Raw genomic sequence first — 17,045 nt, 5'->3', positions numbered from 1 at the left:
AAGAACCACAATGAGAAATACATCATCCTCACGCTTTACATACAATGTGCTTTCTGTTGGACTGTTACGAAAGCCTCGTTTAACCAAATGAGTGTCAGCTTTCTCATACCAAGCACGAGGAGATTGCTTCAACCCATACAAAGCCTTCTTACATTTGCACACTTTGTCCTCTTGTCCTTTTATGACAAAACCGCGAGGCTACGTTACATAAACTTCCTCAAATATGTCACCATTCAAGAAAGCAGTAACAATGTCTGATTGATGTACATCCCAACCAAAATGAGCTGCCAATGCACATAGAAAACGCACAGTAGTCATACGACAAGTGGGAGCAAAAGTCTCTTCATAATCTATGCCTTTTTGTTGTGCATAACCCTTTGCAACAAGTCGAGCCTTATGGCGATCGATCTCACCATCCGGCTTGCGTTTCAACTTGTAAACCCACTTCGTACCAATGGCCTTTTTGCCAGGAGGCAAATCACATAAAGTCCATGTGTCATTCTCTATAAGTGCATCATATTCTGATTTCATGGCAGCAATCCAATTTTTTGAATTCTGTGCTTCATCAAAGGACAGAGGCTCCTCAACATCATGTAAACTAGACACAGCCAAAGCATAACAATCTGATGCATAAGATGCATGGCGAGAGCCTGAACGAGTACGACTAGATAAAGGTGCATCCAATTTACTGTCACGCAAAGTGTGCACCAGCCATTTTGGCATACCTCTAGCCTGCTCATTTTCAGCCCTTTCCTCATCAAGTACATCATGTACATCTGCATCAGTAATAGGCTGTTCTAAAACATTTTCAGAAACCCCCATAGGCTCTACATTTGCCTCATTGGAACTTACATTCGTATTTCCACCACTGAAAAGAGGCAACAAAGTGTCATAAATGTCCTGTGAGCTTACATTACTGTCTCTAGTACATGACAGCAAGGGTTGAACAGAATCTTCCACAAACACTACATCCCGTGAAACCAGAATACGTTTTGTTTGCGGATGATACAACCTATAACCTTTGCTTTCAGCACTATAACCAACAAAAATACATTTGACAGCCTTATCATCCAATTTTCTGCGCTGCACTTGTGGCACCAAAGCATATGCCAAACAGCCAAAAATACGCATATGCTCAATAGAAGGTTTTCTATCATGCCATGCTTCATATGGAGTAATAGACTGCAAAGCTTTCGTAGGACACCTGTTAAGTACATAAGTGGCACACATGATGGCCTCAAGCCAAAAAGAATGCGGCAAAGCTTGACTTTTGATCATACATCGTGCCATTTCCGTTAGTGACCTGTTTTTCCTCTCAGCAACACCATTTTGTTGAGGTGTATAAGGCACTGTACATTGGTGTTTTATCCCACGACTAGCCAGAAATGCATTAAATTCATGAGACATATACTCCCCCCCTCGATCGGAACGGAGGGTGCCCATAGTACATTTTGAGACATTTTCAGCCATAGCCAAAAATTGTTTGAAGCACATAAAAACTTCGGACTTTGCTTTAAGCGGAAATACCCATGCATGCCTGGAGTAATCATCAATGAAAGTCACGAAGTACAGGTAATTGCCCAAGGACGGAGTTTGCATGGGCCCACAAACATCACTATGCACAAGCTGCAACCTGCATGTGGCCCTAACTGAACCATCCTTTGGAAACTTAGAACGCTGCATTTTACCCAGAATACAACCTTCACAAACATGTTTGATAGGTGCTTCAAGAGGCGGCAAAGAAGCAACCATATCAGATTTCTGCAAACGCAGCAAACTGGCAAAATTCAGATGACCAAAACGTGCATGCCAAAGTTTTGCATCTAAAATAGCCCTTGAATCTGCGAAAATAGAGGGAACGCCTGCTCAAAACGAAGACCTGCGAACGCTTGCCAAAGCTCACTGAAATCGGATAAAGTGAGCAGGCGTGTGCTGGAGCAGCTGGCGACTAAGCCCGGGAGGACGTGACCTGCTCTGGTACCAATTGTTGGAATTAGGGTTGCAGAGAAACACACACAGCTTGGAGAAGACGAAGGAAGCTCAAGGCACACAATAGAGAGTATATTACTTAGTGTGCAATGGAAAGATAGATAGCCCTAGAGTGATGGGCGTATATACAATGCACGGGGGAAAAAACCTCCTAAAGAGGGAAAAAATGCCCCGGCGGTCCTAGTGTGTTCACACACATCACTACCACATGTATATGGTAACAACCATTGAATGGTAGACTACGTACGCAGGTTACTCCACCAACAGGTACAGGGAATGTATCACGAAAAGGAAAGGAAAAGGTTGATGAACCTCCCTTTATGGCTGATGCATCATCAGGTTTTTCACATGTAGACATGGATTCAGATGGTTCTGAACAAAGTCTTGATGAGGAATTTGGAATTCTGGCTGTCAAGACACCTGGTGTAAGGAAAGTACAAGAAGATGCTAGAGTGCAAAGGAGTGACCCAGGACCGCGCAGATCTAATAGAGTCAGAAATCCAATTCATAAATTGACTTATGATGGGTATCTAGCACATCACCAAGCCTACATGGCTAAGGTGATACAGGATGTGGAGCCCACATGTTTTGAGGATGCAGTTGGAAATGTGCATTGGGATGATGCAATGAATGAAGAGATGGCTGCATTGGAAGAAAACGACACATGGGAGTTGGTGCCATTGTCAAGTGGCAAGAAAACTATTGGCTGTAAATGGGTGTATAAAACCAAGCATAAGGTTGATGGTAACATTGAGCGTCACAAGGCAAGGCTGGTCGCAAAGGGTTATGCACAGACGTATGGCATAGACTATGAGGAGACCTTTGCTCCAGTGGCAAAGATGACGACTGTGAGAGCTTTCATAGCAGTGGCTGCATCTAGAGGATGGATTATGCATCAAATGGATGTAAAGAATGCCTTCTTGAATGGTGAGTTGCAAGAGGAAGTGTATATAGATCAGCCACCTGGTTATGTCGATCCAGGTTACCCAGATTATGTATGCAGACTTCTCAAAGCTTTGTATGGTTTAAAGCAGGGCTCTAGAGCATGGTATGACAGGATTGCCAAGTATCTTGTCAGTATTGGGTTTAGGAGAGCTCATGCAGATCATTCACTCTATGTACGTGAGAGTGATGTGGGGATTGTGGTCATTACCATATATGTAATGACCTTATTATTGTTGGTGACAATTCTATGGAGATTGACCATGTGAAGGGTCTTCTCAAAAAGGAGTTTGAAATGAAAGATTTAGGCGAGTTGCGCTACTTTCTTGGCATTGATGTGATCAGGACTCCAGAGGGTGTATGGCTATCACAGAGACAGTATGCTTGGGACATGTTGTCAAAGTATGGTATGGCTGATTGTAAGCCAATTTCTATTCCCTTGGATGTGAATGCAAAGCTGAGTGCAGAGAAGGGTGATGTTGTTGAGGATGTCAACATGTATTGGAAGATTGAGGGTAGTCTAATCTACTTGACTATCACGAGGCCAGACTTGAGCTACACAGTAGGCTTGGAGAGTCAGTTCATGCAGCTTCCGAGGAAGCCACATTTGGATGGAGTACGACGCACACTTAGGTATGTGCAAGGGACTCTTGACTACGCATTGTTCTATGCAGCAGATGCACCATTAGCATTGTATGGGTATACAGATGCAGATTGGGCAGGTAGCATTGTTGATAGGAGATCTACGAGTGGCTTCATGTTCTCTTTTGGGAGTGCTGCTGTTACTTGGAGCAGCAAAAAGCAGCCTACGGTTGCTTTATCGAGCACAGAGGCCGAGTACAGAGGTGCAGCAGTTGCGGCGTGCGAGGTAGCTTGGCTACGCACATTACTTGAGGACTTGGGAGTGCAGGTGGACCAGCAGATTGTCATTCATTGTGACAACCTCAGCAACATGCAGTTGGCTAGGAACCCAGTGTTCCATGCCAGGACCAAACACATAGAGGTCCATTACCACTACGTTCGAGAGCGAGTGTTGGCGGGCGACATCGACTTGGTCTACGTCAGCACAGAGGAGCAGATAGCGGATATCTTTACCAAGGCCCTCAAAGCTGAGAAGCTTCGACGTTTCCGGACTATGCTTGGACTCTGCGACGTGCAAAGCTCGAGGGGGAGTGTTGAGATGTCGAGCTCTACATCTTGAGCTGGCATCCACTACGGGTCTTGGCCGCTTACGGCATTTACTCACTGGCACGTTAGGTGACCGACACGGAGGATCTCTGCCAGTGATTCTACAGCTGGACTACACTTATAGTGCCAGTCTAGTACGCTTCTAGCGAGTTCACACTTAGTGACCGCATGTACATATGTGCTACTTTTCAGCTTTAGCACTTAGTCATTTTGTACTCTCTTTTCTGTGAAGAAGAAGAAGAAGCTTTCCATCTCTGTGTGCTTTGTGCTTGTCTTGTGTAGCTCTCTTGCATCCTCATTCTTTACAAATTGGGGGTTTTTTTAAGGGAAGGAACAAAAAAGAGGTTGGGAGAGGCGAGAGGAAGATGGTGGCTTTTTGGAGAGGCTGTAATGGGAGGATTACAAGAGGGGGAGCCGGAAGAAAGATGGACCACCGGGGAAGATGATTTGGGCTTCTTGAAAGGTTGATGCATGAAATCTTCACAAGAGGCCCTTGTCAAAGGGGGGGGGGGGGAGGGCATCTTTGGGGGAGGAGAGAGAAGGTACTTCATTTGAGTGGTGACCTCATAATGCCAAATCTCACACCGTTTCTTCTTTACGTAGGGGCTCCACTTCCTCCAAAAGGGTTGCTTGTGCCCTCTTCCTTGCATTATGTGGTGCCATGCTCAAAGAAGAGGCCAAATGGGTTTGGAGGATCATATTTGTAATTGAGCATCAAAGTCATGAAGCGAGGATTGCTTCCATGAGAGGAGTTGATTGGCCCATGCCGATGGCTAAACCCTTGGAAAGGAGATAGTAGCAAGCTTTTTGGTGAGGTCCAAGAGTCTTTTTTCTTCTACAAGGTCGCGGTAGGCATCAAAGCTCTTTTGAAGGTTATTGATAACTAAACTTTGGGCATGGATGTAAGCTTAGGTGCAATCCAATTGAAATTGGATATTAAGGGCTTCAATCTTGGCACTCTAGAGTGCTTGTGCTTGAGTGTCCTCTAGGGAGAGACGGGGAGGCTTCATGCAAAGACTAAGTGGGGCCTTTTGGTTGGCTAGAAGATTTTGCAAATGTACAAGATGAGAAGTGGCTTTGTGAAGCTTAAGGTTAAGGGTTTTTAATTCCACCAAGGAGAGTGAAACAATCTTGTCAAATTCCAAAGGCTTATTGATGGCGTAAAGAATGGGTAGAGTTGCATTATGCAGTTTATTGGCAAGGGGTGGGGCAAAAGCAAAAGACAAGGAGCTTGCGGAGAGTGAGCCGAAAGAGAAAGGGAAAGCGAGGGGGGGGTTTTGAAAGGATACCGCCTTGGATTGTATTGGAAATGGCACTATTATGCAAGGCTAAGGAGGAACTTGTGATGCCAAACGTTTTGGTAGAGGGGAGGGAGAGTTGATCAAAATCCTCAAGAGGTAGGTTGGTTGTGAGACCACGTAGCTCCTCCGAGCCAAAAAGGGTTTTCTTCGACAAGGTTAAGGTGGAGAAGGCCAGTAATCCTGGGGCAGGTTGAATCCAAGAGGGCGGATAAGCTGAGAGCCATAGTAACAAGATGCTTCACCCGAAATTCTTCTAGTAGGGGATTATCGCTGCAGTAACGAAGCCTTCCAGGGAGGAAGTTGGTCAAATACACCAGAAGATTTTGTTATATCACCACTGCTGCAAAACCCGTGGAGGGGAGAGCTATCGCTTGAAAGAAGCCGACGCCTTGTAACACTCCAAACTTGCAGAGCAGTAGAAGTAGACAAAACAACTCTATCAGTAGAGTTGCAACAACATGGACCATCACCCACAGAACTTGTATCATAGAACCTAGTCTTATATCATAATCTTGCACAATGTTCCAAATTTCCTTTCAACAAGGACAAGGTACATCGTAATTGTCCCCATCCCATTTTTCCTCAAGAGACAACAAGCAAAAAACATCATTATTATTAGCCATGGCAGGTGATTGCATCTAGCACAATAGTTTCCTATATCGAGGAGACACTACACAAAACAAACTCTTGCCATATAGCACCACCCACAAAATACTAGAAAGTGCTTAGATTTTGTAAAAATTTGGACTCTAAACAATTGCATAGAAGGACAAAATTACATATGTATTGCTATCAATAGTGGAAATGGAGGTCAACATGAGCCGAAATCAAAACCCTACTGATATCGAGCTTTAGAACCTCATTCAATCGATATGTATCTATGTAATGCTCACCAAAAATCACCTCGATTGGAGAAAGTGAGCCAGGAGGGTAATGGCGACGTTGCCCCAGATGGCAAAGCCTACTTTAATACCAATTGTTGGGAATATGGCTATAGGAATGCACCTACAAATGGAGAAGATGAAGGAGAAGCTCAAGAGCACACAATACAAGAAGTAGTATTGGTCAGTGTGTTATTACAAAGCTAAGATCTGTGCGAGAACGATGGGCATAACCAAGGGGGAAAAACCTCTCAGCATGGGAAAATAGTGCCCAACAGTCCTAAGTGTATTTGCAAATATCACTATCATAATATGGTAACGAAATTACAATATTGAAGCTTTTAATATTTTGAAATACTCAAAAACTCAAATACATAAGTTACTGTTTTCTAAAATAGCATTTTAAAAGTGATGAGCTACTTATGTGGTATTCAATATCTAAAGAGTAGCTTCCAGCCAGCTTTTTGAAAAAACCTTGAACGAATTCTAAAATTCGGATGGTCGAAGTTTCATGAACATTTCAAGTAGGTTGTCCTTGCACTTCCCTTTGCTCCTTCATAGCGCCTGCTTCAGTGACTACAAAAACACTTTAAGATTTGTCAAAAGATATGCTAATATGGTCTAAACTAAATTATCATTTTATCTCAATGGAAACCTTTAGGTGATGGCTTTTTGTAAAGTCACACTCCTAGCTCGACAAATTTGACCATTCTTTATTTTTGGCTCTATGACAACAAATCTTAATATTTCAATTGTCATCTCAATCAACATCAGTCATTCGAGTGGTGGTGTATGTGGCGTTTTTAGTGTGGCCTTAAGCATGATGGTGGGCCTCTACATAGATTTTACTTTGATGTACAAGGCAGTTTTGTAGGATCTTAGTAATACCACAATTGCCATAATTGAAACTTTTCTCTATATCATTTGGCAAGTCGTATGGACCATAAAAAGGTGTGTATCCATGAAAAGAAATATATATAGCATTGGATATTTTTGACTTCTCAATTGAGGAGACCACTTTGCCACTTTCTAAAGAGACAAGACAAAAGTACCACACCCGAAAGTAGTGGGTTCGATTCACACGAAACCTCAGCAAGGGTAAGAGTGGTAGCCAATCCACAAAGAAGAGCTTAGTAGGCAAAAGAGTAAAAGTCACAAAAGTGATTGCCCTTTAGCCAAAACACTAGAGAGTTCGATCTAAACCAAACACGCCCCAAAAAGTAACTTACCTTTTCCCTAGTGTAAAGAGACAAGAGAAAAGTACACCACCTTTTTTTCTAGTGTACAAGCACTTTAAATAGGATTTGGCAACTATAGCTCCTTTTGGACCATTGATGTAGGTGCTACGCTAGGGTAGGTGCATTAGGTGCATCTTGACAGCTACCATAGAGCAAGAGGTTTGCATTTGGATAAAAGGATTATTAAGATCTCATGGGGATCTTCTAAGCAAGGAGAAGTAGTCTGTTCATGAACTTATTCAATAAGCAAAGCCACAGCATTGTCTCTCTCCCAATTCTCTCACCCTTGATAATTTGGTGAGTAAGTCCTTGATCAAGCAAAAACATTGTTGGTGGACCTTCCCAAGAACCTCTCTTGCACTTGGAGAGGCTATCTTAGGTAGCAATACTTTACTTTTTTGGATTTTTTGCATCTAGACTGGATTTTGGTATTATAATATTGTGACCAGCGTATTTAAAGGAAATGCTTGCAGGCAATTCATACATTATGTTTGTGACACCTTGCACAACTTGTCAAACCACTTGAAATTTAGCATGCTTCCTCACTACATGCATATGGTGTCTATGTCAAGGGAGTTGGCCTAGCACTGAAGGTGAGGGGGTTTAAGCACGCCCACTATGGTTCAACCCGTGCAACATATGGGAGTAGGAGTGTGGGCGTGATCCTGTGATTGCATCATATTACAACCAAACAAAAAGGGTGTCTGTCTCTTCAGAAACATTAAAATGGAAGAATTTAACAATTTTTCATAGAAGGGTGTCTGTCTTCACAAACATTGAAATGACTATTTCATAAACATTGATGTGTTTTGTAAAAATATGCTTGCTTGGGTAGCTGATAGATGGCTGGCACATAAACCTTTAAAATGGGGGAAATGAAATGCCTGCTGTAAAACAAGGCACAAACTCCACCCTTTACAAACTCTTTTGTGCTTCACATTTTCTCAAGCCAGGCAAAAGCTTCAAGAAGAAAAAAATAAATCAATGCTTCATTTCAACCATTTCCTGTTGTGTTTCTAACATGTGCAGAGTCTCTTCATCCTTATTTACTACTGCCTGTGCATTTGTTCCCCCAATAATGGGGGTTTCAAGGTCATCCACAGTACCAAGAGGAAGCAAGAACAGAAAAATGGCCGGTGTTAACCTAAGGAGACTGCGAATAACAACAGCTAGCCAAAGGTTGCTGTAATCCTCTTTGCTAACATGTAGCTGGTGTAGCAGGAAGGCGCCATTCCATGATGCGCATGTCGCCCCAAAATTGGACACCGACATTAGAAATGCAAACACGGTCCCTTCAACACCCGGCGGACATAGCCGTGCAGACAACACCATGAAGGGAATCAACTGCAGTCTCCCTATTACATCTGTGAACGTCTCATCCCCAATAACGAATGCACGGTCTGGAATACCCAATTGTAAATTCCACCGATTCACAATGACGGTGTCACATAGCCCCATGAAGGCATAAGCCACCTATTTACCAAGAGCAGAAGATAAGAGGCTTGTATTGAAAATTGCAAACCAAATGGGGGAGGTGAGTTTGGGAAAAGGCCACAAAGGAAATTGTCAACCATAAACTGGTGGTAAATCATTGAGAAAATATAACTACTAGGACCATCTTGGTAATAATAAGTTTTAACTAAATGCTAGAACATCCCCTTGTGTCATGATTAAGGATCGTGCAACAAATGCAGCCAGCCCTTGCCAAACATGTGCAATCACTTACTTGAGGCCAAAGAAACATTGTCCTGAGAGTGTAGCGTCGAAACCAGCAATTGTACAAACCCACTCCCACAAACATGGCCAAGTACCCGATGCCGCCCACCAATCCAATAAACTGCTCACTGAAACCAGGCCCAACTACCGGATCCGTGAACCAATAAAACATAGATTCAGATATATCAGGACAAAGAGCCTGCAAATAAACCCAAATTAGAGTGGGGGGAAACCCAAATTTTTTGTTTTTGGAGAATGTCCCAAAAACCCAAAAACAACCTCCTAGTGCTAGACAGAAAAGGCAGAGGAATGTGCAGTAAGGAATACCCTTGCTAAATAAACATAAAGAGCTGGTCTCCAGATTGCAGGAATCTTCAATGCCTGTTTAAAAAGCTGGAGTGTTTTCAACATGTCCCCAAACTTAGCTCTGTCTAGACCTTTCGGCAATCGCTTTTCAGGAATAGCCCATGCCGCAACTAGAAGTAGAACAGGAGCAACAGAAATCAGAAAGAAAGCGCCCCGAGGTCCAAATGAATGCACGGCAGGCCCAGACACCACAGATCCAACAAGTCCACCAAGTGATAAACTGCCCCATGATAGACTCTGCAAAGATATCAGATAACTTAATGGGTTTACGTTGGTTCCTGCCTCAATTTTCTCATGATTATAAGCAACAAACATTGATGTTTTTTCGGGATATAGTTTCACAACAAACAATCCTTCTAGCAAAAGTTAAAAGCACAACTGGTTTTAGCAGAATTAATGTCAGCATATCTTACTCTCTCTTGGTGTCATGGGGTTTTTCATTTTCTAGAGTGCGGCTAACCAATACATCTACTACTTTTAATTCCATACCTGTAGATCACTGGCAAAAGTTGGTTGATTTCTGCTTTGCTCTGCTAGTGCTGCATCTACAACCACATCCGGAAACGCTGTGCATAAGGCCGCACCGGCCATGAGGAGGGTGGCCAACCATGGGGAAGGTACTGAGAGTAATGACAATATCCAAAGGCAGCAAGCTCCTGCAACACCACATATAGCAAGATAGGGCCAACGTTGGAACCTGTGTTCATGGGCATATATTAAATAATTTTTTACACTTTCTACAATAACACAACCTGGAGAACATCTTCAAGCGTGCCTATCTTGCAGAAGACCTTAGTAGGATTGGGGGGAGAAAAATGGGAAAGAAGGACCCGCAAAGCTTACCCGCCTATGGGAAATGTATCAGTGATTAGCCCATATATAGGCTTGATATTCCACGGCATTCCAACAAAAGCCTACATGTAGTAAGATTTGCAGATAAGCAACGCACCTTTGTGGTGTGAGAGACAGTGTCAACAATATTTCAAAAACAATACACGTTCTTCACAAGCTTCCATGGCATGCATTCAAGCACACCTCCAGTCATAGATACAACTGTCAAAGTAGGCCAAGCAAATGCTTATGCATACAATTGTCAAGTTAGAAATCTAGACTTACAAGAGAAAGGTCCCCAGTGCCAGAAATTAAGCCTCTGTTTTGTTAGCTGTGTAATTTCTTACTTCAAGCTCTAGCTCTCATGCACCTTCGGATTCAGCGAGGAAACTTGAGACAAGAAAGACTTTCATATTCATTGATAGATAAATATGTGGGTTAGAATATCAGACTGCAAATGGAGGAGCAACAATCTTCCTGCTAGATTCCTTCCTCTCTTTCTTATGCTCTTCTTCTCCAAAAAGGTTAAATTAATAATAATAATCATCATCATCAATGGTAACAGCGCTTGAGCTTGTACTAGCATGTCCTCCTTTGTCACTGGTGATGGGAGCCTTTTCATCTGTACTAGGATGGGAACTGTAATGGAAGACCTTGCTTTTTTACCCCAAGATAAGACAACTATGATATTTACTTAACTTTTTTCAATGATTGCAAACATGGTAACTTTTGCATCAAGTATGACAGTAAGATGTTTAAACATGAAGACTATCGATAAGTCCGGACCAGAGAGCTTTTCTAGAGAACACATCTCAACCAAAAAAATCAGGCAACTAGTTCCTATATGTTGAATAAATACCTCAAAAGCTTGTGATTCAGCAGGCTGTAGCTTCTGCACATCTTTCCAATAATAATTGGCAGCTATATGTCTCACATTCCCAGCATATCCCTCACTTACTCCATATACTATCACTACTACTGCCATAAACGGGGCTCCAAAAGTATTTTGTAATGTTCGAAGCCATACATAGAAGTGCCGAGCATAGTTCCATTGCTCAAGTTTTCGGAAGTGGGCACTTTTTATGTCTTTTCCATCTTGCTCTAGATCATGATCATGGTTGTCATCTGAATCAATTTTATTCATTGTAGACAATGCAACATTTTTCAACAAAGCGTCCTCATCTTCCTCTGGCATCCTGCGACGAAGCAAATATAGCATCAAATATTCGGATATAATGTGTGTGTGTGGAATCATTTCCATATAAAACCACACTTACAGATTAGGATACGAGACACAGAGGAGACATAAGAACTTTTATATTAAAAAAAAAACTTAATCAAATATAGAAAAAAAAAGAATAAGCCTGACACAAGGTTGATCCCAACAAATGCACATATAACAAGATAGTGGGTGAGCAAGAGCACCACCCTAAGCAACATGTGTGTACAGCTGTGCCTGTGGGGATGTGTGTGTGTGTGTGTGTGTGTGTGTGTGTGTGTGTGTGTGTGAGAGAGAGAGAGAGAGAGAGAGAGATAAGGGTCTTGACACCTTATTAGCAAAGATGCATCATGTAACCACAGCATGGCTTAGGATGTGTGTGTGTGTGTGTGTGTGTGTGTGTGTGTGTGTGTGTGTGTGAGAGAGAGAGAGAAAGAAAGAAAGAAAGAAAGAAAGAGAGAGAGAGAGAGAGAGAGAGAGAGAGAGATGCATAAGGGTCTTGACACCTTATTAGCAAAGATGCATCATGTAGCCACGGCATGGCTTAAGGATGAGAGCACCATTGGGGATCCACCCATTTGGCACACATGCAAAGAGCCTCTACCAAGCTACGCAGCAGCCACCTGGCACCTATACCACAGTCCCCCTGAGCCACACCCTACTACATCAGACATTCGCTGTCTCAATGATAGAGAGAGCCATACGCCAACTGCAGCATGGAGACCACAAAGGTGAACAATGCGGTTGACTCAATGGCACCTTTTATGGTTACATTTTCAATAGGGCACTAGTACATGAACTCCCAGCCGAGTCGACGCACACATCGTTGTGCCCACCCACAAGGCAGAAGACATGTTGGAGATCTCAGCACCAGCTCAACTGTTATGATTGATCACACATTGGCCAAACTTTATGGGGCAGTGCTCAATGCAAAAGTTGAGCTCTTCTGCAGAAATGGAGAGCTTCTGAGCATCCAAACAGACTAGATTTAGGCGAGGATTCTCCACTAATTACCACATCTTCACTTTGAGATGCCTCATTGATCAGACTAGGGCCTTAAAGAAGAGGTCGAACTGTTGGTTTCTTGATTTCCACAAAGCATTTTATCACAATGCCTTAAGATTCATTCAAGGCATCTGACTGAAGCCATGTCTTGAGTTGAAAAGTATCATTCGGTTGAAGGCATGTCTTAAGGTGAAAGTGCCACTCCATTAACTCGGTTTTCCACCTCATGTCAATAGGTTGATCAATGTGGCAATAACAACTAATTTCCAACCAAGGAAAGTGCATAGCACCCATTGGAACCAAAAAGAACATGATAAGTTAATTTGCCCAAAATTCCAACTCCAAAAATAGTCATTAGAACCAGAAAAAATGGAAGACTGCAGCCAACTTCCGAATGTCTGCATAAAACCAGCCCGTGCATCGGATCGCTCATTCCCTCCTAGTTTTTCAATTGGTTCTTTGAGGTAATCTGCCCTGGGCTTGACATCTTGGGCAACAAACATGGTGACTTGAGCTATCATAGAGGGCCCTTCCCGGCACATCATAGTAGCTTTTTGCATGTCTCAATAACCTCTTCAGAAAAAGTGGGAAGTTGCAATGGATTCAACTACAAATGCCACACTTCATTAACAACCATAACCTCCTTCCTGCATAGTTCTTCAAGAAGTTGGGGGCAGCAAGGTCTTCCTCAAATACTTGAACACCCGCTTTGCCTTCAACTTCTTGCTCGTCGTTGATTAAGCAATTGTAGGAGTGCAATTCACCAACTCTTCATCAGCGGGGCAACTCTTCGCATGTAGGTACACACGCAAAGATAGCATGTCGACATTCCTCATTCCATCTTGTTCTCGTTCCACATTCCATGTAACTATGATACACCATTGCATAAGCAACACCACCCTCTTCTACTGTCATCCTTTATGCAATAAGAAGCAAATTACCAACCTCGTAACAGAGAGTGAGTTGGGACCCCGTCATGGTGTCAGTTTCTCTCTCTGTGTTCGTTTGCTCCATAAGGGCAAGGAACGTTCATTGACACTGGGACTCTAGTCTCTTAATAGGATCACCCAATTATAGTATGAGCGGTAAGCTCTTGCAATGGAGTCTTCGTCTGCGCTCGAGGGTGAGCTCATATTGGCTCCTAGTTGGGACCTGAGGGGCACCCTTACACTTGTTTTATGTGCTTGTGTGCTTGTCAAGTCATGTGTGTCCAAGAAGGACCTCAGTCACATTGCCCACACCGGCAACGAGGCCCTCACAAACTAAAGAGCATGTACTCTGTGTCAGAATGGAAAAGCCTCTATGCAAGACAGATCGAAATTATTCTACTGACAGAAAACGTCCAGATCCAGATCGTTATATCCTTTACTACATTTCTCTAGCAGCTGAATCATTTCAAAAACTACGCACGCGCGCACACACACACACAAGTGCTGAATCATGATTGCAAGAGCTAAACCACACGCGCGCGCATATAGACCTTACCTGCGTGCGAACCACTCGCTAAGGAGCCCAGTATGGGAGCAGCCCAGTAAATTCAACAGTGATGTCGTCTAGGGTCGAGGCTCTAGCTCAAACAAGACTCTAGGCAGTGGGCGATATGAGAGACGACTATTTGGAGGTTACTGCATTCTAGTGGACTTTACTAGGTCAACTAGAGACATGCCCTTGTTTCAAACGGTGGAGTTGTGCACTCATATTTTTGGCAACGTGAGACATGCTCCCTTGTTTAAAACGGTGGAGTTTTTGGACCCTCCCAACTACACGTGCACTCATATTTTTGGCACTGAGTTTAAGGAAGGGGCTATGGGAGGAATTTTGTGCCCATGGCCATAGGGCTTGACCCAATGAAAAAGTGTAGTGTGAGGGGGGTTTTTTTTTGGTATTTTCCAAGTGGCATTTGAGGGTGTTTTTGGTTTTTTTTAATTCGTGTATGGACTATTGTTATGTTGGGGATCTGGTATGTGCGTTTGTTATTTTCGCCTTGGTCAAATGCTCTATTAGTGGCAGTTTACACCCAGTGTAAACCTATGACCAATTGCAACTGCCTTTCCGTGCCAAGTGACATTGTAGCCCAGTTACACATTTCTCGCCACAAGACCACTCATCGTCTCAATGGGAGCTCGATGAGAGAAACACTGGAACTGCATGAAAACACTAAAACTGCAAAAATAACCCACTAGTGCACTAAAATGGCTGAAAAGAAGGAACTACATATGTACAGTAAGGAGATGGAGTCGAACATCTAATCATGTCATCCAAGGGAAAGACTCATCGCCACTATCGCACCTAAAGTGTCAGCCTCTAGAGGTGGACCCATCAAATCGATAAAGGGAGGCTGTTGCTAAGGTATAGTCTGTTGCACTTTGCTCTCTGTAAAAGGAGCAGCCATTTGCTTCTCTACAAATGGAAGCACCTGTCCTGAAGTGTACTAAGGTTGCCAACTGACACAACCATGGCAATGTGCACCAACAAAGGCGTCGCAAGGAGCTCTGTGTGTCGATTGCATGTGTGGTATGTGAGATGGCTACTAAAACCCTTGAGGATAGTAGTGGTCATATTGAGGTTGGGCACCTCCCATGAATTGTGTAGAGGGTCCTATGAACTGCGTAGAAGGACCTGGTTGTGCATAACCCACAGGAGTCTGTACCTGAGTCTATACCTGCCCGACCAAACTAGTCCATCCATACCCCATAACATCAAGAGTTGGAGCCTCCTATCATCGTGTAGTAGCATCTCCAAAATCCTTGCACTTGTGCTTTGAGGTCATTTTATTTCACCTTCAAATCTTATCGCAATGCAAAAATAATAGCATGTTTGTCCGCAATTGCACTCTTTGCGACATGCAGACATCCCTCCATGGCCGTAGATGTGGTTGAGTGATGTTGGTGAGTAGCAGCTAACCTCTCTGCTCCTAACTCAATGATGGCGATAGCATTCCTAGAGACTTGCAATATCCCCTCAAAGAGCCAAAATAGTGAAGTTAGAGTTTGCCACCACCAAAGATCCAACGGAGGTGTGTGGTGGTGTGGGGCTCGCAAGTGGTACAGCTGGTGACCTAGAAGTAGGCCTTGTGGGTGTAGTGGGTGTAGTTGAGATGGGTACTGCAGGTGGGGTGTGGGATATAGCTACTATAGTCGGAGTGAAGATGGGAAAAGAAGGGAGAGGAGCATGTGAGGGAGAAGCCTCAAATGGAACATGAATAGGATGATTGGGAATAACATAGATGATCATTGGCACTGTAGAACTAGGTGCGGAAGTAGAAAGGAAGCACTATGAGAGTTGTGTCACCCTACACTGACTCTCTGCTGATTAGGGCAAGGGGAGTAGTGATTGTGCCATATCTTTGACCACTTTTGCCTTGGTCTTCCTCTTCTTGAGGGCGGGATCACTAGCATTGCCAAGAGATTTTCTCTTCACTTTTGAATGTACTTGTTGCGTATCTTCATCTACATCCCGAGGGCTAACGTGGATAGTGATGACCCAGGCTAACATGGAAGCTGCAAAACATTCAAAGCTTGATTGTACGGATTGTACATGAGCTCTTAATCATTTTGCCCTCGACTGTAAGGATGTGTAAAGAATTTGATGAAATACACAAGGTATAGTGTGGATCAAACAATAGAGGACATCACAGTAGGAAAAAGTTGTGGGCACCTCGCATTTTCCCTTTGACTCTTTGGCATATCTAAGCAAAAAGTAATACTTAAAGACTACCAATGGCTCTTTATTCGTCGCATAGTCTGGGGTGATCAAATGGAGTAACTCTTGACAGGCTTGAATTGTGGCATTTTTTGAAAGTGGGAGTATGTGCACATAGCCGGTTCCATTGACTATGACACCAGAGAGTTGGTGCCCTAAAATAGATGCAGCGAGATGAGGACTCTTGTAATCAGTGAGGGGAGTAGTGGGATAGGAAATCATGTAGGACTTTGAGGACTGCATTGGGAGGTGCCTGCCACTAGGCCCTGCACCCAAGTACAAAGATTGAATGATTGTAAGGGTGTCACTTCTTAGATTTGCATCTAGCCGATGCATGTCATAAAGTGACACTTGCTGAAAGGTGTTCTTCGAGATAGTTTTTGATGTGCGCTTGGCTCCTTTGATCTGGGCTTCCTTTGGTACTTTGATCTATTGCAAGTCATCCACTGCTTCTAAGAAGGCTCCATCAATATCAGATAGCATGGAGGTTGGTCGGCTCTTAGCACCAGTGGATGGCTTGTCAGTTGGGGCAGGTAGACTAGGTTGTGGAAGTGGAGATGGACGAAGTGGAACTTCTGGAAGGCTGAGATCGAGAGCTTCTATTTGTGCCCGAGTGAGGATGCCAGTAGGCTCCTCCACTTGCTACAACCTATCCTTAGGGGTAACC

General features: G+C 43.4%; 1 protein-coding gene across 1 annotated transcript; it reads right to left on the bottom strand.

The window, feature by feature from the left end:
* Positions 1–8,453: 8,453 nt before the first annotated feature.
* Positions 8,454–14,316, bottom strand: LOC147431323 (putative folate-biopterin transporter 6). Its single transcript, XM_086493928.1, has 7 exons — positions 14,162–14,316; positions 11,312–11,648; positions 10,465–10,535; positions 10,111–10,318; positions 9,583–9,858; positions 9,266–9,454; positions 8,454–9,012 (listed from the first exon to the last, which is right to left on the bottom strand). The coding sequence occupies exons 2-7, from the start codon at positions 11,645–11,647 to the stop codon at positions 8,521–8,523; spliced, it is 1,572 nt and encodes a 523-aa protein (XP_086350054.1). The 5' UTR covers position 11,648; positions 14,162–14,316; the 3' UTR covers positions 8,454–8,520.
* Between the last annotated feature and the right edge of the window lie 2,729 nt (positions 14,317–17,045).

Source organism: Adiantum capillus-veneris, chromosome 21, assembly GCF_014529385.1.
Source record: "Adiantum capillus-veneris isolate H3 chromosome 21, ASM1452938v2, whole genome shotgun sequence".
Classification (NCBI taxonomy): Eukaryota; Viridiplantae; Streptophyta; class Polypodiopsida; order Polypodiales; family Pteridaceae; genus Adiantum; species Adiantum capillus-veneris.
Note: the sequence above shows the minus strand (reverse complement) of the source record. Positions and strands in the feature narration are given on the sequence as shown.

What these genes read in the sequence shown, in the direction of transcription:
- LOC147431323 (XM_086493928.1), bottom strand. Translation starts at nt 11,647, where the DNA reads ATGCCAGAGGAAGATGAGGACGCTTTGTTGAAAAATGTTGCATTGTCT. An exon ending in GATACATTTCCCATAGGCGG is followed by an intron (nt 10,319 to 10,464) that starts GTAAGCTTTGCG and finishes CCATGAACACAG; the next exon opens with GTTCCAACGTTGGCCCTATC. An exon ending in CAATGTTTCTTTGGCCTCAA is followed by an intron (nt 9,013 to 9,265) that starts GTAAGTGATTGC and finishes CTTGGTAAATAG; the next exon opens with GTGGCTTATGCCTTCATGGG.